This window comes from Hemiscyllium ocellatum, chromosome 9, assembly GCF_020745735.1.
Source record: "Hemiscyllium ocellatum isolate sHemOce1 chromosome 9, sHemOce1.pat.X.cur, whole genome shotgun sequence".
NCBI lineage: Eukaryota > Metazoa > Chordata > Chondrichthyes > Orectolobiformes > Hemiscylliidae > Hemiscyllium > Hemiscyllium ocellatum.
Genome location: NC_083409.1, coordinates 90,674,626 through 90,700,392, shown reverse-complemented (window position 1 = coordinate 90,700,392; position 25,767 = coordinate 90,674,626). Strand labels below are relative to the sequence as shown.

General features: G+C 41.8%; 1 protein-coding gene across 2 annotated transcripts in view; it reads right to left on the bottom strand.

Moving 5' to 3' along the window:
• The window catches only part of LOC132819153 (AP-1 complex subunit mu-1-like), a 68,553-nt gene extending 42,991 nt beyond the window's left edge, over positions 1 to 25,562 (bottom strand). The window contains exons 1-3 of one of the 2 annotated variants that reach the window (XM_060830565.1): positions 25,211 to 25,562; positions 3,933 to 4,089; positions 2,584 to 2,651 (exon numbers count right to left, since the gene is read on the bottom strand). In XM_060830565.1, the coding sequence (XP_060686548.1) occupies positions 2,584 to 2,651; positions 3,933 to 4,089; positions 25,211 to 25,462 (477 nt within the window). In that variant the 5' untranslated portion in view covers positions 25,463 to 25,562. The remainder of the gene's footprint in view (positions 1 to 2,583; positions 2,652 to 3,932; positions 4,090 to 25,210) is intronic. The other variant, XM_060830564.1, reaches the window with a different exon arrangement.
• Positions 25,563 to 25,767: the final 205 nt, after the last annotated feature.

Here is a 25,767-nt window from a genome sequence, read left to right as displayed (position 1 = left end):
GTTGTGCTGTTGGCACCAATTTGATCCATGCCAATTGTCCAGCCAAAGCAGCCAAACTGCCACCAAAGTATCCAAACTGCTATGGCAACAGGAACACTTACACGCTGGCTGTAGCCTGGAAGTACGGAAAGTGATGGTAGAGCTAAGTTCTTTCTATCAGATGGCAGACCAGGCATCTGTCCCTCTCTTACCATCTGCCCTTACAGTATGTAAGAAGGACTTTCAAGTTGATGCTCAATTGGTTGACCATATTATGAATGCAGAGGAACCTCAATTATCTGAAGGCAATGGGTGGGCAGTTTTTTGTTCGGATAATTGATTATTCGGATAATTGATTTGACCTTAAACAAAGGAAGCCATATTGAGCGTAATTACATTAAAAAGCATGTTTACAGTTTTATTTTATTCAATCACTAAAATTTGTAGAAGCACTGAATATTGCTTAAAGATTCATGACATTTTGCAAATCACAGCACCTCATATGTAAATAAAATTAATTGAGGTGGAGGTCGGTTATTATTTTTCAAAGAAAATATCTAACCGCTGTTGCATGAGGTGCTGTTGTCTTTTTTTTTGCAAACATTTAACAAAGATACATCAATTTAACTTCATTGACTTTGCCTTGTGCTCCATATCACTCCATGAAAAGTCGCAAAATTGCTGTCTTCGAAGAAGGAGGCCATCTGGGTTGTTCGGTATTGGAACTGGTCCTCCTGGGAGCAGATGCGGCGGAGACGAAGGAATTGGGAATCCAACCACAAGGGATGAACTCAAATTTCTCCAGTTTCCTCATTTCCCCTCCTCCCACCTTGTCTCAGTCCTAACCCTCAAACTCAGCACCACCTTCCTAACCTGCAATCTTCTTCCTGACCTCTCAGCCCCCACCCCCAACCCCACTCCGGCCTATCACCCTCACCTTAATCTCCTTCCACCTATCGCATTTCCAACGCCCCTCCCCCAAGTCCTTCTTCCCTACCTTTTATCTTAGCCTGTTTGGCACACCTTCCTCATTCCTGAAGAAGGGCTCATGCCCGAAACATCGATTCTCCTGCTCCTTGGATGCTGCCTGACCTGCTGTGCTTTTCCAGCAACACATTTTCAGCTATTACTTAAGTAGACTCACAAAGGCAAATACCATGGATTCTGGAAATTTTAAATACAAAAAACAGATAATGTTGGAAATCATTTCGGATTTTGTCTCAAATAGGCCTGGTATGCCCTCTCCATGAAAATTTCAAAACCCCACTTCCAATATTGAAATTAAGCACCAGCTTCTCACCAGAAGGTCCTGAGAATCGCTGTTGCCATGGCAGCAAAATCAGGCACCTCTCTTTTGCCTTACCATTTACATCTCATGATGGACAAGGGCTGTCTGATGCGGTTGGAGAAAAAGGTTCAGACTGAAATCATTCTGGGTAATGTAACAGTGACAGAAGAGTCACATTAGTTCCTGTGAGCCCAAGGGAAAATTGAGATTGAGTCAGGTCAAACCAGTCCACCTAAGGTGCTGTTTTCTAACGTTGGAATGAGAATGAGGTGAACCTGGGTTTGTTTCGTATGACAAAATGGCAGGTCAGGCTGGGGTGGAAACTGGTCCTCATTATGCCAAAGTTCCTGACGGAATACAGAGGCAAAAAGGTACAATTCCAGGCTGCCAACAGTCCACACTGCCATATTGAGAAAAGTGCTGCCTTGGCATCTCCAGCACCCAGCACAAAAATGTGTGATAACAGGAATCCCGTAGCCACTACTCTCCAGGATATCTGCAATGCATCAATTCTGGCCTCGTGCTTCTTGGATTTTAACTGCTCCACAACAGATGGCTTGCCAAGGTCCCAAGTTCTGGAATATCCTTCATAAACATCCCTGCCTCTTTACTTCACTTTCTTCCTTCAAGATATCCCTTTAAAGTTATCTCTTTGACTAATGTTGCGTCCAAATGTCCTAACAGTGTCCAATTTTGCCTCACTCTATTATGAAGCACCTTGAAAAAATTTAACGTACTGAAGATACTACATAGGTTGCTGCTGTACCCCTGCCACACAGTAACCTGCCTGTGCTGGTGTTGGCACTGGGCAAACAATGCTCACAATTACTTACATGCAGCCTAACTGCAATAGGCCTTTGTTACTTTACTTAGGAGCTGAGAGTTGTTGGAACATTCCTCTCAGGACTGCTGCACTCCTGTGGACCGCATGTGGCCAGCCCATTTGAACACTCTCTCCCCATTCCTGCTCTCCTCCTTTCCTCACATGATTTATCCAGAAGCCAAGGCCAATGAGACAGCTGCACCAAAGTAGAGATTCCTAAACCAGGCATCTGAGTCTAGGAGGTACAACAGGAGTCCGCAGCTCACCGCAAATATTGAAATAAGGTCATGGGTGTAATTATAAAGGAGGTATAGACTTTTGACTTCGAGAAAGCATTAACCATTCTACATCTGAAAATGGGAAAATCAAAACTTGAGTTTCTATGTAAGAATTCATTCAGTTTGACTCAATGTATAAGTCCAAGGCTAAGGTCATACAGAACTCTAATCTACTTTTGATATGACGAGAACACTGATTACTGAATGACACTCACCTGAATAATTTTATATAAAAATGCAAAAACTAGCACTGCGTTTGCATTTTTCTTTGTCACTGCTACCACTTGGTGTTCAAGGTTAAAGAACTTAAATTGCAGAACCACATTATTACAATTATAATACTTAATTGACCAGTCTATTAAACCAAATGAAAAACGCCAAAAGTAATTGCAGCAGGACCTGAATCAGAATTTGATTTCATTCACTTTGCAATATTCTTTTAATGATACAGTTTATACATTTTGGGATTTATTTTGAATTTTCTGTTAAATTCATATACTAAGGCAAATATATTCTATAAATAAAGAGTGAGCAATTATTGTTGCCAACTGAACACTTAAACCCAAATATGTTTTTTATGTCTGCCATTTTAAACGCAAGTGTTATTTGACTCCAATGTCAAAATAGCAGCCAGAGAAAAAACAGCGAGTAAAGCATTATCCACTGATATGGTCAACTGCAATGTTTGGTCAGCACAATTTAAAAATCATTTTTGATTTATGAATTAAATTCAAAATGTAATATCCCGGACTTTAATCTCATATAGGTACTTACAAGTTAAACAGCTGGTTGAATCCTTGCCCGCCACCTCTGATTCAAATGCACCCCAATTTGGAAGATTCGGTGCCTGGATCTAATAGGCCTATATGTACAAAAACGCAGGGAGACAGTGAGGTCTGCAGATGCTGGATATCAGAGTTGAGAGTGTGTTGCTGGAAAAGCACAGCAGGTCAGGCAGCATCTGAAGAGCAGGCTGCGACCTGAAACGTCGATTCTCCTGCTCCTCGAATGCTATCTGACCTGCTGTGCTTTTCCAGCAACACACTCTCGACTCTACAAAAACACAACTGACTTTCCAGCTGCATACCATTGTGTAGTGGCAGCAGTAATTCCAACTGCCCCACTGCTATGTACTGCCATATCCTGCGTCCTCTTCTAGTTACAGACTACCATGGGATGACTGGTTCCAGATGGGCACTGCTAATAGCATATCCAGCCATTGTCCCCAGGTGAACAGCATATAAACAAGCTGAAAATCTTATCTAAGAAAAACACTAGATATCCTCTGGTTGATTCTCCTGTGGGTAAGAAGATGCTATAACTTGCTTATCCTTAGAGAGCTGCAATACAAATTGACTCAGAGACTCCACTCCAATTACCCGTTATCAGCACAATCGACCGGGGTGGGGTGGGGTGGGGTTTGCAAGTTTTCAAAGATAAACCATGTTGGTAAACAGAGTAGGATTCCACAATCCTCTTTGCTGAGGATACAGTAAATATCTCCCTCACACACTGCACTAAATCAATGGGCTACAAAAGAGTTTGCCACCACTTGAAAGGATACAATACAAGTTGTTGTGCCTTATCCAGAGGAAGTGAACATGTCCGTGGATGAGGAACGGGGAACTCATCCCCTCATCCTCCTCCTGCATCAACATCGGGAGGAAGTAGTCAATTTCATTCATGTCTACATCACCCTTGTAGTTTCTGCATATTAGAACCTGGCAAAAAAAAGAGAAACCTTAAGAACTGTACATGTTATGAACATGACTGACAAAACGTATTTAACATCTGCAACAAATAAATTATAATTCAAGAGGGTCATGAAACAATAAAACACAGATTGTTTGATCCAGCATGCAAATATTGGCTTTGGGTTCTTTTTTCCAATTATTTCTGTATATGACGAAAGAAAATGAAAACACATCTCTCCTTCCCCTGTCTCTCAAGCCCTAATGTATTGAAAGACTCCAAGGTTTCCACCCCCAAGTCATTTCAAAGCCCACTCCACATGTCACAATTATAGGATAATGGCTAATGTCAATTCATGTCAGATATCCTAGTGCCATAACATGTACCGTACGTGGGGTTCAAGACTGTGAGCATAGAATACTTATTTGACCTTGAACAATGTGACCATATCATTGAAATTGCTCAAAATGAGCTTGAATCATGACTTGGATCAAATAATCCCAGTGGAAGTCTAGTGTAGCTCATCAGAAATTTAGTCCTGACCCTAGATTTTATAATTGTTCATTCTTAAATGTCCATTTTAGAAAAAAGTAAGCAAACATCCAAAATATAGACAGCAGGCTGCATTTCCAATTGATACAAGTTATACCTTTCCTCCACTGGATTCTCTGTGCTTCAAAAAAGAACCATTAAATATGGAAGGGGGGAAAAACAACATCATTGAGAACAGGGATCAACATGGGCAGTTCAACTATGTTATCACCTCTTTCTTAAAGGGAACTAGATCATTTTGTTAAACACACTGGGTAGAATTTAATGGCATCCCCTATGATTGCGGGGAAGCATTTAATCAGGCCAGAGGGCGGTGGGAGGGGGACCTCCCCACAACCTTCCTGGATTTCCTCCTTAGTGGGAAGGTGCATGGATGGCAAACACACCCCATGCCAACTTAGGCCCTTAAGTGTGCAATTAAAGCTTCTGATATTTACCCATGTGAAAACCTTAAAAAGGTAAACAGAGACACATATTGGCTGTTGAAGAGGGAGGCATGCGGTCCCTCGTCAGATATTCCACTTCTGATTCATGGATTGAGTACCAGGAAGGACAGAGTCATGAAACCAAAACTGCTGACTGCTCACAGGATTTCCATCATCCTCAGATAAGAGGTATGATAGTTCTGTCTCCAGTTTTCTGGAATAGTGCAGCTCCAATGACACACAAGAAACTTGACACCATCTAGAACAATATAACCCATTTGATTGACATTCCATCCATCACCTCAAACATTCAATCCTTCTGTTACAGGCATATACTCCAAACTTATGATCTCTATCAGACAGATGGAAAAGAGCAACTGTCCACAAGAAAACTGTTACTCCAAGTTCCTTCCAAGTAATGCACTTATAAATAGATGGCCATTCCTTATGAACGGCTTTTGCCAGAAATGTTGATTTTTCCTGCTCCTTGAATGCTGCCTGACCTGCTGTGCTTTTCCAGCAACACTCTAATCTTAATTGGTTCATCAACACACAGCCAAAATCCTGCAAGTCACTGGTGCTGTGGAAACACCCACAATCAAAAGCACAGCAGAGGTTCAAGAGGTCAGGTTCACGGACTCAGAGGCATAGCCCACATGTACATTTACAATAGATAGATTCGTATCGGTTGGGGAATTAATGGTTATGGGAAGAGGATAGGAAAGTAGGTGTGAGGAATGTCGGATCAGCCATGATCCAATTGAAAAGCGTATCAGGGTCAAGGGGCTGAATGGCCTTTTCCTGTTCCAACAATTGTCTTAAGGAGGTTCCCTACCATTTTGACGAGGGCAGTTAGACATGGCTAGAAAAGACTTGCCTTACAGCGATATCCATATTCTAGATTAAAAACATTACAGATGTAATCAGTTCTAATCTTTGTAATGACAGCCACAGAATTATTTTCAAGTGTGGTTACTGCAGTTATATGGTAAACAAGACAGGCAATGTGCACACAACTGCGCCTCACAAACAGCAAATGCATTTTTTTCAAAAGATTAGATTTACTACAGTATGAAAACAGGCCATTCAGCCCCACAAGTCCACACTGACTCTCCGAAGAGTAACCCACCCAGATCCATTTCCCTACCCTATACTTACCTCTGATTAATGTACCTACCACTATGCGCAATTGAGCATGGCCAATTCACTTAACCCGCACATCTTTGGACTGTGGGAGGAAATCGGAGCACCGGGAGGAAACCCATGCAGACACAAGGAGAAAGTGCAAACTCCACACAGACAGTCACCCGAGGCTGGAATAAAATTCGGGATCCTGGCGCTGTGAGGCAGCAGTGCTAACCACTGAGCCACCGTGCTGCCCCAAAAGGCCTCATTAAAAAAACTCATATCCATTTCATGAGCTAAACTCTGTGAAACAAACACAATAAATAAGATGATGGGAGGTAATGTTGAAGAACTGAATGAGTATAAGAGACACATACAATTTGCACTAGTATAGCAAGGATGCGTTTCCCTGATGAAACCAGAGAATTTAGCTTCAATATTAATATGCCTTACTGCATCACTTACTTGCGACAACTTCGTAGGGTTCTGTGCATTCAGCCACTAATTTATTTAATCCTAGATCATTTTAATTAACAAACTCTTCTGGTTCATTTAATCTCTGCCTGGAACAAGCTCAGTTCTCTTTCAACCTTAGCTTTCGCTATTTCTACAGCTTTCACCAGTTATGCCATCCACTTTTATCAAACACATAGTAAACGCTGCAGTGGTATTAAAATTCATTTGTCAATTTTCGACCCACTTACTATTTTCTGTAACACCTTTTTATAAATTCACAGCCGTTTTCTCTAGACTGTGCCCAAATACCCTTAATTTGAATAAATTTGTGACTATGGGGCTTTCAGTGTGAGATAATTATTGCAAATTGAAGGCAATGCAGATCTAATCAGTACTAATCTTTGTAGTGACAACTTCAAGAGTGGTTACTGCAGTTATATGGTGAACATGACAACAAATTTGTGCATAACTCAGAGCTACAAAAAGCAAAGAAGATGGATATCTGGTATTTAGTTTGGTAGTATTGAGGTATAAATATTAGCTAGTTTATTAAGAAAATTGTCCACTTCAACTTTGAATAGTGCCATATTGTAAATGGACCCATTTACAAACTGTTACACCTCATTGGGTAATACAATGGATATCAAGCCCCACCATTCCTAAAGTCATTGCAAAAATTAAAAATTTTATCTAAGTTTGTACAAGTCCCCAAAATACCTGTCAGATAGACCCAGGTTAATAGAAAACACAGACCAGGATTTTATACTTTGCAAGAGCTCTGATGTATTGCAAATAAGGAGATTCTAACCACAGGTAAACAACTATGTGATGGCAGCATTTATTTCTATTAGAGAAAACGCTAACCTCCTTTGAAACCCCCCCCCCCCGCCCCCCACCCCCCAACACATACATACAGACTGACACAGACAGACAAAAAACATTGGCGTTATGGATGGAGGAGGAAAACATAACGGAATCAGCTCAGTCACGCTTGTCCTTTTGTTTCGCCTAAGTCCTTTAGTTATCTGAGTTTTTCCTTCAGGTTCTTTCACTTCACCAAATGCAGAGCAATTGGATCGCAAATTATAAAGTCTCTGATATGGTTAAAATCAATAGCTTAAAAGTAAGGATTTGATAGAAAAACAATCATTTTGCATCTACCCTATGTGAGAAACCAGAGAATATAAACACAGACTCAGGGGTCTCACACTTAAGACAGAGATATACAGCATGGAAATGGACCCTTCTGTCCAACTTGTCCATGCCAACCGGATATCACAACCTAATCTAGTCCCATTTGCCAGCACTTGGCACATATCCCTCTAAGCCCTTCCTATTCATATACCCATCCAGATGACTCTTAAATGCGGCAAATGTACCAGCCTCTACCACTTCCTCTGGCAGCTCATTCCATACACACACCACCTTCTGTGTGGAAAAGGTTGCCCCTTAGGTCCCTTTTATACCTTTCCCCTCTCATCTGAACTTTTGCCCTCTAGTTCTGCCCCCCCACCCCCATCCCAGGGAAGTGTTTTTGTCTATTTACCCTATCCATGCCCCTCATGATTTTAAAAACTCCTAGTAGGTCACCCCTCAGCCTCCGACGCTCCAGGGAAAGCAGCCCCAGCCTATTCAGCCTCTCCCAATAGCTCAGATCCTCCAACTCTGGCTCTCTCAGATGGTTGTGAATCTGTGGAATTCTTTACTGTAGAGGGCTCTTAAGGCTGGGTCATTAAGTATAATAAAAAAAGAGATATTTAATCAGTATGGGGATCAGGGTTATGGGGGAAAAAGGCAAACAAGTGGAGTTGAGGATTATCAGTTGCTTGATCTTATTGAATGGTGTAAAAAGTGAGGTCTGCAGATGCTGGAGATGAGAGCTGAAAATGTGTTGCTGGTTAAAGCACAGCAGGTCAAGCAGCATCCAAGGAACAGGAAATTCGATGTTTCGGGCCAGAGCCCTTCATCAGGAATGAGGAGAGGGTGCCAGGCAGGCTAAGATAAAAGATAGGGAGAAGGGACTTTGGGGAGGGGCGATGGAGATGTGATAGGTGGAAAGAGGTCAAGGTGAGGGTGATAGGCCGGAGTGAGGTGGGGGCGGAGAGGTCAGGAAGAGGATTGCAAGTTAGGAGGGCGGTGCTGAGTTCAAGGGAATCGACTGAGACAAGGTTGGGGGAGGGGAAATGAGGAAACTGGAGAAATCCGAGTTCATCCCTTGTGGTTGGAGGGTTCCCAGGCGGAAGATGAGGCGCTCTTCCTCCAACCGTCGTGTTGTTATGTTCTGGCGATGGAGGAGTCCAAGGACCTGCATGTCTTCGGTGGAGTGGGAGGGAGAGTTAAAGTGTTGAGCCACGGGGTGGTTGGGTTGGTTGGTCCGGGCGTCCCAGAGGGTGTTCCCTGAAGCGTTCTGCAAGTAGGTGGCCCGTGGCATCCGCTGCACCTGATGTAGCCTCCTCTATATTGGGGAGACGGGCCGCCTACTTGCAGAACGCTTCAGGGAACACCTCTGGGACACCCGGACCAACCAACCCAACCACTCCGTGGCTCAACACTTTAACTCTCCCTCCCACTCCACCGAAGACATGCAGGTCCTTGGACTCCTCCACCGGCAGAACATAACAACACGACGGTTGGAGGAAGAGCGCCTCATCTTCCGCCTGGGAACACTCCAACCACAAGGGATGAACTCAGATTTCTCCAGTTTCGTCATTTGCCCTCCCCCAACCTTGTCTCAGTCGATTCCCTTGAACTCAGCACCGCCCTCCTAACCTGCAATCCTCTTCCTGACCTCTCCGCCCCCACCTCACTCCGGCCTATCACCCTCACCTTGACCTCCTTCCACCTATCACATCTCCATCGCCCCTCCCCCAAGTCCCTTCTCCCTACCTTTTATCTTAGCCTGCTTGGCACCCTCTCCTCATTCCTGATGAAGGGCTCTGGCCCGAAACGTCGAATTTCCTGTTCCTTGGATGCTGCCTGACCTGCTGTGCTTTAACCAGCAACACATTTTCAGCTTATTGAATGGTGGAGCAGAATCAATGGACTGAATGGACAAATTCTGCTCCTATTTCTTATAGTTTCATGGTCTAACTGGTGAAAGATGATAACTGGCTTTTACTTACACACTACACACACACACACACACACACACACACACACACACACACAACGGTGGCTCAGTGGTTAGCCACTGTACTGGGTTCAAATCCAGTCTTGGGCGACGTCTTTTTGGAGTTTGCACATTCTCCCAGTGTCTGCGAGAGTTTCCTCTGGGTTCCTTCCACAATCCAAAGATGTGCAGGTTAGGGGAATTGACCATACTAAATTGCTTGTAGTTTTCAGAAATGTGAAGGTTAGGTCCATGAGTCTGGGGTAAATGTAGGGGAGTGGGTCTGGGTTGGATACTCTTCAGAGGGTCAATGTGGACCTAATGGGCCGAAGGCCTGTTTCTACACAGTTGGGATTCTAATTCTAATACCCTTCCAGCGCTCAGACAGCTTCTCACTCCTATTGGTCATATCCCAAAGCTATTCAGTAACCAGTAAGCATTCAGAAAGTTTGTCTGGCTGATGACCTTTGACATCCACAACTAGTCACAATTCCACAAATCTACTTGTTGGCATGCAAATCTCACTTGTGTACACATCTTAATGCTGGGCTTTCATCTCTGAGTTTCTCCCACTGCTTTTGAAGCAACAGAGTAAACATTTCTGACAATATGTTTCAATAACATGTTTATTTTCAAAAGAACAGCAATTCTTTCCTCAGTCCTTTGTTGTAAAATAGTCCGTTTCCCAATTTGGTCCACAACCAACATGAAAGCAAAATAAAAAAATTTGGCCTTTGCACAAACAAAAGCAACCTTCAACTCTTTCAGAGTCATGTTGAAGTCTTAGCCTAGATTATATGTCTATATCCTGGAGTCATTCTTAAAACTTTCACCCACATTTTTTTTAGGACGCACCAGTGCAATAATATGAAACTGAACCTAAAACCTAAAGCTAATTTGGCTATTCCTTGATATTATTAATTCTCTGTGGTATTTTAAGGCCATTTACATATGAAAAACAAAGAATTAGCCCATAAGCCCATTCGGCCCATCGAGTCCACCCCGCCATCCAATCATGGCTGATGGGCATTTCAACTCCACTTACTCGCATTCTCCCTGATAAGAAAACTGAGCCCTGAATAACACAGGGTTAGTGCTTAGTGAAGTATAGCAGTTCCCAAACATCAGAAAACAGCTAAAAATAATTGTCTCAAACATACTGCTTCTAGATCTTGTGGTTTGTTTTTGCTCTAAATATCATTTCAATGGATGGATAATTTTTAATGCTATGCTTTTGACTTTTCCTATTAGCTATTCTCAGTCTTATTACTTGGGCTGTTCAATTTGAATTTAATTGAGCTATTAAGAGTGTTTACAAGGTGCTTTTATATTTAATGCTGGAACTTACAGCACAGAATCAAACCATTCTACATAACCGTTCCCTGCAATCTCTATGACTCTACATGAATAGGAAGGGTTTGGAGGGATATAGGCCGGGTGCTGGCAGGTGGGACTAGATTGGGTTGGGATATCTGGTCGGCATGGACGGGTTGGACCGAAGGGTCAGCTTCCATGTTGTACATCTCTATGACCCTATGACTCTAACTGTTTATGTTCTATACAAGCCTCCACCTACACCAGTTGCTTATTACCTGCATAATGCTATGCATTTTTATTCCTCACAACTACCTTAACTACTAAGTGGCAGTATGTTCTGCAATCTCAACACTTTGTATCAAGAGTTTCTTCCTAAATTCTGTATTTCACCTGCATTAGGAATCTCCATGCAGTTTCCATAGTGATTCTTTCATCCAAGATTCTTGTTCTGAACTTATTCACAAATGGAAACAGACATCACAACAATGGAATCATTTGCACTTCTTTATTTGGTGCTACAAGTACCCTCAGACCTCTAAAATGGCATCCGTGGAACCACACACAATTTGGGAGTAAATCTGCACAATGTTCTATTAGTGGTGCAATGAACGGGCATGGAAATAAAAACACAGAACAGGCAGATCATGACATTAAACAGCAATTCAATACTGCAGCTAAATCCCGCAATTAACCTCATGCATATCTAAACAAGTGTTCTTGGCAGGGATCACAGAACCAGAGAATTGCTATGGTGCAGAAGTAGGCCATTTGGCCCATTAAGACTACACTGGTTCTATTATCGCGTGCCTTTCCCCTTGACCCTTGCACATCATTTCTCTCCAAATGACCATGCAATGCCCTTTGAATGCCTCAATTGAACCCAACTCCACCGCACCTTCTACTACATTCCATATCCGAACTACTCACAGAAGTTTTTCTCAGGGAATATTGTACTATGGGAACCAGAAGAGAATATTAGAGGTGCACAAAATATTTGGAGAGACAGATAGCATGAGCATAAAGAATGATAAACAGATAAACTCAGAGGGAGAAAGCAAGAAATCTAATTCAGGATTACTGTGCATTTGTGTGAATGCATGGAGAATTGTCAATGAGATTGAGGAGTTAATGGCTCAGATTATATTGTGGAAATAGCTGTGGTGATAACAGCTGGCTCAAAAAAGGGCACAAGTGAGTACTAAATATTCCTGGGTACAAGGTGTTCAGAAAAGATAGAAAAGGGAGGAAAAGATAAAGGGTGGCAGAATTGGTTAGGGACAGCATTACAGTCTGAACAAAGACAAAGAAAATTTACAGCCCAGGAACAGGCCCTTCGACCCTCCAAGCCTGAGCCAATCCAAATCTACTGTCTAAACCTGTCGCCAAATTCCTAAGCACCTGTATCCCTCTGCTCCCCACCTATTCATGCAATTGTCCAGATGTATCTTAAATGAATCTACCCTGCCTGCCTCTACTACCTCTGCTGGCAACGTGTTCCAGGCACCTACCACCCACTGTGTAAAGTACTTGCCGCATGTATCCCCCTTAGACTTTTCACCTCTCACCTTGAAAGCGTGACCTCTCGTTATTGAATCCTTCACCCTGGGAAAAAGCTTATCTCTATCTATCCTGTCCGTACACTTCATGATTTTGTAGCCCTCAATCAGGTCCCCCCTCAATCTCCTTTTTTCTAATGAAAACAAACCTAACCTAATCAACCTCTCTTCATGGCTAGCACCTTCATACCAGGCAACATCCTCATAACATCCTGATGAAGGGCTCTGGCCCGAAACGTCGAATTTCCTGTTCCTTGAATGCTGCCTGACCTGCTGTGCTTTAACCAGCAACACATTTTCAACATCCTCATAAATCCTGTCTGGTGAAAGAAAGCATCCCAGCAGGTTCAAGGACAGAATTAAATTGGTTAGAGCTGAAGAACAAAAAGGTTCAATTGCATTGGTTAATATTATCCATAGAATACCAACTAATGGGTAGGATGTAGAGGAACTAGATAGAGACGCCAATGATATAGAGTAATGATAATTCTGGATTTTAATTACCTAAATATAGACTGGCTTGCAGGTAGCTACGAGCATAAGCTCCTGATGAAGGGCTTATGCTCGAAACGTCGAATTCCCTATTCCTGAGATGCATCTGGCCTGCTGTGCTTTGACCAGCAACACATTTTCAGCTGTGATCTCCAGCATCTGCAGACCTCATTTTTTACTTGCAGGTAGCTACAAATAGCAAGCATTTCGAGATTGTGCCTGGAGAGAATTTCTTACTGCAGTATGTGTTCAGTCCAACAAGAAAGTTGCTCGCAGACATGGATATTTATGGAATACAGCATTACTTGTAGGAAAGAAGAGAGGCCACTCCGAGCAGGATAAGCCACTGGAAGAAGGAATGAGGACCACTGAAGAGGGAGGCCATATCCACTCAGAAGAACAGGTTCCTCCCAGCACAAGTGCAACTTCTGGTTTGCAAAGCTTCAGATGAATAAAGCTCGAATTAAGTCAGAAGCTGTTTTCACAGCCTCAATGTAATCCTAGTCAGAGAGTTAGCTTGTCTGTGTTTGTTGGGGGAGCTGAAAGGGGGTGGTGGAGACAATAATGGAGAGAATTATATCTGAAAAATATGCAGGAAATCACTGAAGGAATGATTTGCAACCTCATCGGTTCAATAAAAAAAAAATGTTAAAGTGAATATAGGAATGATACATTACTAGCATTGAATGTCTGTAAAGGATGCTTTTACGGAAATGGATTGAATCTTTTTGTTGTTTATGGTAAGATCTTTCCAACTTGTCGAATATATAAAATGGTCTGTTCCTTTGCGTAATAAAAAACAGATAAACAGCCTCATGCAAATACATTCAGTGACTCACAACCACAGTAACCAAACTGCAAAATTAAAACTCATGAAGTTGGGTTTCACTCGGAGACTTCACCAGTCCAGAACTACCAAGTCCATAACACAATTAAATTTTAAGTGTGGAAAATATTATAACTGCAATTAAGCATCTTGAAGTTTGTAAAACTAAATCGGCTGGGGCCCAGTCACTTTCAGAGGTTGACAGCTAGAAAGGTTGGGTCTTAAAGCAGCAGGTGAGTTTGCTGAGCTGGAGACATGGTGTCTACACTGCTTGCAGTAAGTTGTTTTGTTTCTGAGCTGAAGCCAAGTCACTTTAAAACACAACCAATGGGCTCTGAAAGTCTCTTCAAGCAATGCAAATGCTGCTGTTTCCAGGCAGTTGACACAGTACAAGCCCCAAGAAACCTTTGATACTTTATCGTAGCCGAGTGGGTGTAAGGAAATCCACAAGTAGTGCAATTGAGAATTGTAAGAGCTCAAAGAAAGCCCAGGCTAGCACCATCTTAGTGAAGCTGCCTGTCTGTGAATGAGCTGATATTGTGAGTAGATGCTAGTGTGCAGCATCAAGACTTCAGTGCAATGCAGTCTCAGGGGAAGCAATTGAAGTCCCATCGTGTTGTAACCATTGTGACAGTCCATGATGGAGATGCGTGTGAGGAAGTTCCAAGGCTAGATCTTTGAAAGTGGACAAATGTAAACACTTGTAAAAGAGACAGACTTCCAATGAGATTTGATGACTCACTGTGAGTCTAATATCTTGATGGGATGTTTTGACTGCATCAGATAATTAAAGGTCAGGCTTTTGGATGTTCAACCACAATTTGTCTGTTAATTCACATTTGCCTCACATTACTTTAACTGTTGTTAGTGTCTGTTATGTACATATAATCATAGATTGTTTTACTTTAATTACTTTGTAAAGTTTAATTTGTTCAAAACTCTCTAATCCTCCCCTTAACTTTTGGCTCTAAGTACCAAAGACTTTAGGCTTTCTCTACTTTCAACATAAGAAGTTATTGGTTCTGAACAGAATTATGGCATAAATATGGCAAGCATGTCTGCCATACTAATTTATTTATAGCCAATGATGTACTGCTGAAGTATGATGTCTTTGGTTGTGTCGCCATTTTGCATTTAACGTATCCCCATAAATAGCTTGGAGAAAATCATAAGATGATTATTATTGACCTAGTCAGGAAACTAGTGGAGAGAAAGGAAGAGGAGAATAGAATAATGTGCACATACTAATTGGCAGGGTGTGATTCATGGTGTACCACAAGGATTTGAGTTAGAGCCTCAACTGTTCACTGTAATTATTAGCTACTCAGATGATGTGATAGAAAGTACAAATCCAAACATGCCAAAGACACAATCATAGACAGCACTGTAAATGGTATGGATGGATGCATCGAGCTAACATTGCCTTCAGAGTCAAATTGCCATGCAAAAGGAAACATTTTTGGCATTATTAAAAATTCTTAGACATTTTCTGTTAGTAAAACTAGTTTTCTCAGCAAGTTTGAAGACAACTCAATAGATGGCAGTGATATTAATCAAGCTGGGCAGTGATATTAATCTAGTAGAACAGTTTGAAATCCATCACACAAGGAACAACCATAGTAATTGGTGGCTTTCAACTATAACAAACTAAGATCGATTTCATAACAATTGCACAGAAATGCAAAACCTTCTTGAAAAGATTACTTGCTTGCCCTGATGTTCCGAAGTTGCATAGAGGGAAGTCTGAAGCATTCTGCAGTGCAACTGGAGTCATCCAAAGCAATTTAATGGACCATGCTTACTTAAAGAATACAAATGTATGGAGATATGGAAGATAGATCCTGCTATGATGCCCAAAGATCTACTACCATGTTTAGGCATTTCTAAAATCCATAAATGATGCAATCCTATTCATAGCTAAACAGTCCCATCATGCACCAGTAATCAGAAAAATGAGAGAGATCTGATTTGGTGAAATGCAAATATCTCCCATTGGGAAACGGAGGCTGAGACAGATGAAGCAACAATCCAAGAACAGATGAATACAATTACAATACAATTAAAATCATACAAAGCCCTTGGGACTACCTGGGATTCCTGCCAATGGTCTACTAAAAGGAGATGCAATCCTCGACAGATTTATATGTCTCTTCTGTGTATCTGTACTATCTAGACTGGGGTATCGTTCAAAGTTTCCCACAATTCTCCATCAACTGCACAAATGTTAGAAAAGGACAGGTCAAACAAAGTCGAGCTCTCTCCTCCCTATCTCCAATGGTGTTAAGGATACACCTGGCACTGAAAATTTTTAATATATTTCATGACTCCAGACTCAGAGCAATGTGGTTAGCTTTCAACTGCCCTCTGGGCAATTAAGAATGGATAACAAATGCTGGCCTAGTCAGCGATGCCCACATGGAAATAAAACAAAAGGCAAAGACACGCCTGATCATGCATATCCCAACTTCTGAACAGACAGCATCTCCTTCAACCTGTGACGATTACTGACACATACCAAAGCCACAAAAGGAGTTTATTGTGGAGTTTCTGATCCCTAACAATTATGCAGCCCATTGTAAACTGATACTCTGAGACAACAAATGCCTTTGCCCTATTAATTTACAGAATCCTGTCGTGCTGTACTGAACGTAGCCCAAGAAAATTACAATTTATTATAGACCAGTAAATTCAATTCAATAGAACGGTTTCTTGTTAGCGTTAAGTCAAATGATGCTTTTGTCCACAGGACGTATACAGTTGATTTGTCCAAGGTCACTGATGCCTTTAGCTGCCTTTCAAATCATGTCTGGCAAAAGCTTTCAGCACATCTACAAAACTCAAGCATACAAAGTGACGGTCATCATTCTTCTCTTGAATGTGTCAGAGTCACAGGCTTTCATTCAGAAAATAAATAAATACAACTGCTTAGCATTTCCATCATAGCTGTCTTCAATCTGTCATAAGCATCAAATGGTACGATTATGTAATAAACAGTGGAGTCTTCAGAAGAGTCCATTTTTCCAGCAATCACTTGAAATCTCTACTCCTCTGGATATTGATCATACATGGAGGACTTCAGAATGCCAAACACATTGGTTAATGGTGAACTGTGTCTTAGTAATTAAGGTGGAAGTACAGCTCAGAAATGTTTCAAAGAAAAGCTGAAAAGAAAACTCAATCGAGCTGGCACTAGCCACTAACAGGACGCTACCAGGGATGGCTGGTGTACAGCAACCAAGAAAGCAGCCTAGGAGTTTGGAACAAACAGATGCAATGCTGCTAACAACAAATGGCACAGACAACGGAAGAATTCTGCTAACACAGAGTCTGGCCTAACCAAAAATCCCTCAGCCCCAACTACTGAGGAACCTGTAGATTGAGATTGTCGTTCTCAGTCACTAATAATCACATGAAGTACCACAGAGAATAGGCCTTCCATGTTCTTTGCCTGCAAAGAGTCCGCACATGGAAGCATAAAATGACAACAAAATATCAATAATTAGTATGTAATTATAGTGAAAAATTAGAAAGGTGAATGGAATGTTAGCTTTTCTTGCAAGGGGATTTATTTGCCTGACAAATTTATGACAACTCTTTTAGGTGGAAACAAACAGGTTAAATAAAGGGGAGACAGTGGGTATAAAGTATGAATTTGCTGAAGACTTTTGATATATACAATATAATATATTAAGTGCCCATGCTGTTGAGGTAATGTATCAGTATTTTTTAGCATTAGCTGACTGATCAAAGATAGATTTGAGAAAAGGGGGGCAACTTCATGAATGGTGGATGTGCCCCTTAGAATATTCTTTGTATATTGAAATATCCCCTTAAAGATCTGCCATTTCTTTTCTATTGATCAAATTTGGCAACTCACTGAGCTAGCTCTTCCTACATACCCTTTTAATTGCCTTACATTTAAGTTATTTTAGAAAGAAACTGCCTTGGAATCTTTCCTTTCTCCCTCAAAATAAGTGCACAAATCAATCATATTATTATCACTTTTATATATGGATACCTTCACTATGAAATCATCTTGTCTTGAAAATTGCTGAAAAAATACATTGTCAAAACTCGATCTTACACTCATCAGGACAATTTAAGGGGAAACCAATATTTATACCATGCGATCGCTTTTTAACTGAACACTGATTGTTGGTGGTGTTCCCATGAAAATAGCACCAGTTAATGATGTTTGACAGTTAACTGCCAGTTTCTGTTCATATTTTAAATCAGTAATGGCATTTCCCTGAGAAATGAACCAGCAAATGTCTAAAAGCTATTTGTTGATTTAAACTAGGCGCAGTGCATGTACAAGTTCTTTTTTTGACTGCAAAGAACTGATTGTTTTAAAATATGTAAAGTCCAATTCACACAACTGTGCCACACTTAGCACAATACCAGGTTTCATACTCTCTGGTTGACGCCAGATCATTCCGTTCTAAGAAATGCTCCCAACAACATTCCATGAACTCATCTAGTCCAACTTTGCCCATCTCACTTTTTCAATCTACATGGAAATTAAAATCTACTAGGATTATATCAGGTCTTTCTGACAAACTCTCACTATTTCTTCCCTTAAATTCCACCTTATGTCGGAGACCTGCACATCACTGCCACAAATGACTTCATGCCTTTCTCATTTCTATCTCTACCCAAACCATTTTCACATCCTGGATTTTGAATTTGGTCATCCCTCACTTTATTTTATACTATAATTGACTAACAGCTCCACCAAACCACCATTTTCTAGTTTCCTGTCCTTGTCTAAATGACATGAATGCTTCACAATTCAGGTTCCAATCCATGTATTCTGTATTGGCTAGCAAATCATACTTATTTCTATTTGCACTGTCAGTTATCTGTTTGTTTTTAGTGTCATGTGCATTCAGATATAGAGTCTTTAGCTGTAAATTTTTATTCTTCTTATAGTTTCTAGCTTTATTTGTTAATTTACTCTTAGTCTTGTACTTTCTATCTGTTCCTATCAAGGTCCATTTATCATTCTGATATTAATATCTTTCTCTTTGCTTTATGTTTACACTTCAATTTACTATTTCTTCCCAAATTTGATCCCTTGTCCATAACTAGGGAAGCCTTTGTACTTCCCTAGTCATGCAGCTCATAAACCACTGCCACTGGTCACAGCACAGGTCAGATAGATGTCATCACAGTAATACAGATCCCATTCTTCCCAACACTGGGGTCAGTACCTTATGAACCTGAATCCCTATGAGTTTGTACTCCACACATTAATTTCTCTAATCTGATTTAGCCTCTGCCAAATGGCAACTGATGTTAGAACACAGTTAATTTTAAGTTTGAGATAGATAATGTTTTGTTAACCAAAGACATTAAGCTACATGAGGCTGATGCAGGTCAAATCCAATATCTCACATCTGGACAGCTGAAAACCTGCTTTGTTCAAAAACTGGCCATTTTTTTCCTCACAGTGGAGCAGAACTTGACCCACCTGAACTAACTCATTCACATGACATGACCCGCATAAAAGCACCCAAATGACTAATAAAATGCATAACACTATGCAGGTTAAAAGAAAATATATGTTTTCATACAGGTAGTGGCAATGATACACTGTGAAGGACAACACATTTAAAGCAATCATGTCAAAAAAAAAATAGGTGGCCACACATAGAGGAAACAGCCAAGAAACTGGAATTATTGCTGAAATTAAATAAATAGAGATATGTCAATGCCAAAACTGAGTAATGAGTATGAGGTGGATACCTAAGAATCAGTAATGACATGTAAAAACAAAATTGGCAACCAAAAAACACTGCATGAACTAGAATATGATGAGACAGACAGAATGATGGGGTGGATGAGACAGAGAGAGTGTGAGAGGGTGCCATTGACTAGGCTACTGCTGGTCAGGCAAGCCAAAGTAAATATTTCAACTCCAAACAAATTCTGTTCAGCTTGGTTAACCAAATTTAAAAAGAGTCATGGAATAAAGCAATTAATACAGCATCAATCGGGTGGTCACTAGGACCTTAAACTTGTGAGTCAGGGTGGGGGGGGGGGGGGAAAAAGGGAAAGCGACAGGGAGTATGGAGTCAAGTAGAAAGATTAGCAGCAGGTTGGCATGTGTGCAGGGTTTAAGTTCAAGGCAGACTAGGAATGAAGCAAAAAAGGACAATTTAGGACATATCACTAGAGATGTTGGAAATCATGAGGATAAGAAAATTAGCATTAAGGTGCTTTACCTGAATGCTCATAGTATTTGTAATAAAGTAGTTGAATTAATGGCACAAATCATCGTGAATGATTATGATGTGGTAGGCATCACAGAGATGTGGTTGCAGGGGGGTTCAGGACTGGCAGTTAAACATCCAAGGATTTACAACTTATAGAAAAGACAGGAAGTGGGCAGAGGAGGCGGTATTGCCTTGTTACTCAAGAATGAAATTAAATCTATGATACTGAATGATGTGGAGTCTGTGTGGGTGGAGTTGAGGAACCACAAAGGCAAAAATGCCATAATGGGCTTTATGTACAGACCTCCTAACAGTGGTCAGGACTTGGAGTGCAAGATTTACAGGGAAATAGATAGGGCATGTCAGAAAGCCAAGGTCACGGTGATCATGGGGGACTTCAATATGCAGGGGACTGGGTGAATAATGTTGCCAGTGGATCTGAAGAAAGGGAATGCTTACAGGATGGCTTTTTGGAACAACTTGTGATGGAGCCCACAAGGAAGCAGGCTATTCTGGACTTAGTGCTATGTAATGAGCCAGACTTTGTAAAAGATCTTAAAGTAAGGAAACACTTAGGACGTAGCGATCATAATAAGGTAGAGATCAGTCTGCAGTTTGAAAGAGAGAAGGCAAAATCGAATGTAATAGTGTTACAGTTAAATAAAGGTAATTACAGGGGCATGAGAAAGGACTTGTCGAAAATCTACTGGAGGCAGAGCCTAGTGGGAAAGACAGTAGAGCAACAATGGCAGGAGTTTCTAGTTGTAATTGAGGACACTGTACAGAGGGGGAGGCGATTAGACAGCCATGGCTGACAAAGGAAGTCAGGAAATGTATCAAAGAAAAAGAGAGAGCCTATAAAGTGGCCAAGAGCACTGGGAAATCAGAAGATTGGGAAGGCTACAGAAACAAACAGAGGATAACAAGGAGAGAAAGAAGGAAGGAGAGGATCAAATATGAAGGTAGGCTAGCCAGTAATATTAGAAATGATTGGAAACAAACAAACATAAGAAACAAACGAGAGGCAAATGTAGCATTGGGCACCTCCAAATTGATACAGGAAGGCTAGTGCTGAGAGATAAGGAAGTAGCTGAAGAACTTAATAAGTACTTTGTGTTAGCCTTCTCAGTGGAAGACATGTGTAAAAATCCCAACAATTAAGGAGAATCGGGAGCAGAGTTGAGTATGATTGCCATTACAAAACAGGAAGTGCTAGAAAAGCTAAAAGCTCTAAAAATTGATAGATCTCCTGCTCCCGATGGGCTACATCCTAGAGTTCTGAGGGAGGTGGCTGAAGAAATAGCGGAGGCTTTGGTTGTGATCTTTCAAAAGTCACTGGAGTCAGGGAAAGCCCCAGATGATTGGAAAATCACTGTTATAATCCCCTTGTTCAAGAAAGGGTCAAAACAAAAGATGGAAAATTATAGGCCGATTAACCAAACCTCAGTTGTCATTCTGGAATCTCTCGTTTAGGATGAGATTACTAAATTCTTGGAAGTGCAGGGTTGGATTAGAACAAGTCAGCATGGATTTAGTAAGGGGAGTTGTGCCTAACAAACCTGCTTTAATTCTTTGAAGAGGTAACAATTAGGTTAGACCAGGGAAACCCAGTGTTTGTTATCTATCTAGACTTCCAAAAAGGCCTTTGATGGGTGCTTCACTGAAGGCTGCTGATTAAGATGAGGGCCCATGGTAATCGAGGTGAGCTACTGGCATGGATTGAGGATTGGCTGTCTGACAGAAGGCAGAGAGTTAGGATAAAAGGTTCTTTTTCGGAATGGCAGCCGGTGACAAGTGGTGTCCCGCAGGGTTCAGTACTGGGGCCGCAGCTGTTCACTTTATATATTATTCATCTGGATGAAAGGACTGGGGTCATTCTGGTGAAATTTGCCAATGATACGAAGTTAGATGGACAAGCAGATAGTACTGAGACGGTGGGGAGGCTGCAAAAAGATTTAGATGGTTTAGGAGAGTGGTCCAGGAAATGGCTGATGAAATTCAACATGAGCAAATGCGGGGTCTTGCATTTTGAAAAAAAGAATACAGCATGGACTATTTTCTAAATGGTGAGAAAATTCATAAATCCAAAGTACAAAGAGATCTGGGAGTGCTAGTCCAGGATTCTGTAAAGGTTAACTTGCAGATTGAGTCCGTGATTAATAAAGTAAATGTAATGTTGTCATTTATCTCAAGAGGTTTGGAGTATAAAAGCAGCAATGTGCTTCTGAGACTTTATAAAGCTCTAGTTATACCCCATTTAGAACGTGCCCAATTTTGAGCCCCACACCTCAGGAAGGACATACTGGCATTGGAGCGTGTCCAGCGGAGATTCACACAGATGATCCCTGGAATGGTAGGCCTAACATACGATGAACAGCTGAGGATCCTGGAATTGTGTTCATTCAAGTTTAGAAGGAATTTTGAGGGAGGTCTAATAGAAATTTGCAAGATAATGCAAGGTGGACGCTGGGAATTTGTTTCTGTTAGGTGGAGAGATTAGGACCTGTGGGCACAGCCTGTGAATTAGAGGAGGTCAATTTAGAACAGAAATGAGGAGACATTTCTTCAGCCAGAGAGTGGTGGGCCTGTGGAATTCATTGCCACAGAGTGCAGCGGAGGCCGGGACATTAAATGTCTTCAAGGCAGAGATTGATAAATTCTTGATCTCACAAGGAATTAAGGGATACAGGGAGAATGTGGGTAAATGGTGTTGAAATGCCCATCAGCCATGATTAAATGGCGGAGTGGACTCAATGGGCCAAATGGCCTTACTTCCACTCCTATGTCTTATGGTCTTAATTAGAAGTGAGTGGAGATAAAACCTCAGCAGATCGAGGCAGCTGAAGATACACGGAGCATTTGTTAAGTTAATTGTGTTTGAAAGCTTCCAGCTGAATAAATCTATATTCTGGATAAATAGTCCCTTTTTTCATTACATACCAACAAAAGCTTAAAATGCTGTCAATAGGTCAGCACCAAGCAGTATAAAACAAACAAAAACAAGACTTAGCAAGCTTTGGTGTGCTAATGTGGCGAGCACACATAAGCACAAGCTGATATATTGGTAAAAGCCAGTGCCTGAGATATTTCAAGGGGGGTAATTATCATATTGTAATACAAATGCTATTACTTATTTTGCTGATTTTATGTGTTCCCTATTCATTAAATTACAGCTTGATGAACGTATTGTAATTCTAAATTCAGCATAGCCTGTAAGGCAGTCTTCTTTGCTCACAATGGCTGAACTTTTCCCAGAGATGCCCATGACAGTTCAAGACAAAAAGATTTGGTTTGATGGTAAATCATTTCAGATGTGGGTGAACTATCCAAGGAAGAGTAGAGAAAAGCTTGTGCAGAATCCAGGGAGGTAGAACATTAAGCTCTGTCTTGTGTTTGACATCAGGACAATTTCCTATTCTTGCCACAGTTCAGCCATGGCCTTAAATTCATCTCTCAACGCCACAGAATATTGATCCATTTTACTCAGCATTTTTTTGGACAGGATTATGGAATTGTATGATAGAACAGAATTTTGAACAATAGAGAGAGGCTGAATAGGCTGGGGCTATTTCCCTGGGGCGTAAGAGGCAGAGGCGTGTCTTTACAAGGGTTTATATAATCATGACGGGCATGGATAGGATGAATAGCCAAGGTCTTTTCTCCTGCGTAGGGGAGTTCAAAACTAGAAGGCATAGGTTTAAAGTGAGAGGGGAAAGACTTAAAAGGGACCTAAGGGGCAATTTTTTCACACAGAGGGTGCTATGCGTATGGAATGAACTGCCAGAGGAAGTGGTGCAGGCTGGTACAATTAAAACATTGAAAAGACATGTAGATGGGTACATGAATAGGAAGGGTTGAGAGAGATATGGGCGAAGTACTGGTAAATGGGACTACACTAATTTGGGATTTCTGGTCAGCACGGACGACTTGAACCAAGGGTCTGTTTCTGTTCTGTATAACTCAATGGCTGTAATGCTTAATGATCTTTCCCTGCTTCAGCTGTAGGCTGCCCTGGCAGAGGATGAGGCATTGTTCCTTCAACTTGTGGTCTGAATGTTGTGGCAATGGAGGAGGCTGAGGATGGTCATGTCAGAAAGGGAATGGGAAGGAGCATTAAAATGGACGGTGACTGGAAGGTCAGGTCGGCCCCTGCGAACCCAACTAAGATGCGAGGTGAAAATGTTTACGTTTGGTCTCAGATGTGGAACAGAATATCCACTCCAGCAGGCTCCAGGCTGCCCACTGTGTAGGCGGCCCCTGTACTTTAGCCCCATAATTACAGCAAAGGGTTAACGCAGAGAGGAATTTTGCACAGGATGTGACACTCAAGAGACTTGGATCCCATTTCAGCTGGAATAACATTTCTCTGACATTAGCCAACTCACTTGAGCCTCAGTCTATAGTGTCTTGTCTGCGTGACGGCAACGGCACAGATGTTTCGAGATGAAAATGTAAACAGGTTTTAACAGCAGCAATTCTCGGGCTGGCAAACATACAGAGGGTTGCAAGTTCCTGGGAGATGGGAGTGCCCACACTCTGACTCTTCCATCAGGGACCCCTGAAATGGGGTGGGGAGGGGAGCTGGCAAAGCGCTCCTTATTAGTTTTGCGACTTCCCTGCACACATTGAAAAGACATCACGAAGCAACTAATCCGACAAGTTAAGCCCCGGACATCACTGTGTGTGTGGGGGAGGAGTTTCAAGGACAGACGGAAAGAAACAGCCATGATGAAAACTAATCCTTATTCGTGTTGAATTCCAGGCAGAACTTTTTCTCCATTTTATTTACAGCCAATACAAAAAAAAAATGTACTCCGTCAGACCCGGGGGCGGGTAGAGAAAACAACTTCGGTCCTGATTTAAAACTTTTTTCAGACGTTTGAGCGAACTGAACTCCCCCCTTGCAAGTGAAATTGCAAAGCTCAGGTGAAACTGACGCAGGGTCACCTGTGTCTTCAGGTAGACTGCCCCCCCCCCTCTCCCCCTTCCTATTCCCTCTCTCAGACTCTCCCTCACTATCTCGCCGCTCATGAAGCACTGAAACACCCAGTAAGATTCATACTCCAGGCCTTACCTTCCCCTTGAGGTCGAGAATGAAAACAGCCGATGCTGACATGATCCTCCGAGCAGCTCTAGAACCAGCCAAGTCCCAGTTGCCCGCAGGGTGCTGTCTGTCGCCTCCGCCGTGGTTAGTCTTACTTGTTTCCGTATCCTCCGCGTCATGGACACCGACACCGACAGCTTTTGTAACTCCAGGCAACGGGAGCATGATCGCGTGGAACGGGGGAAGAACATCCGTCCGTGTATCGTCACAGCACATGAACATTCAAATACTGAACTGCACAGCACAGGGGGAATCGAGATGCTAGAATGCAGATGCATTAGGTACAGACACAGTCAATGACAATTCTGTGCACAAGACAGAGATGCCAATGTTGCTGTGAATATGGATGCTCCTTCCTGGCTCTGCCCTTTAGTCCACCCCACTCCTCCTCACCCTTCCTAAGGGCATAAGTCTTAGGAGCAGAAATAGATCATTCAGTCAATGGAGTCTGCTTCCCATTCAGAGTCATAAGAGTTGTACACCACTTCGGATCCAACACGTCCTTGCCCACCAGATATCTTAAATTA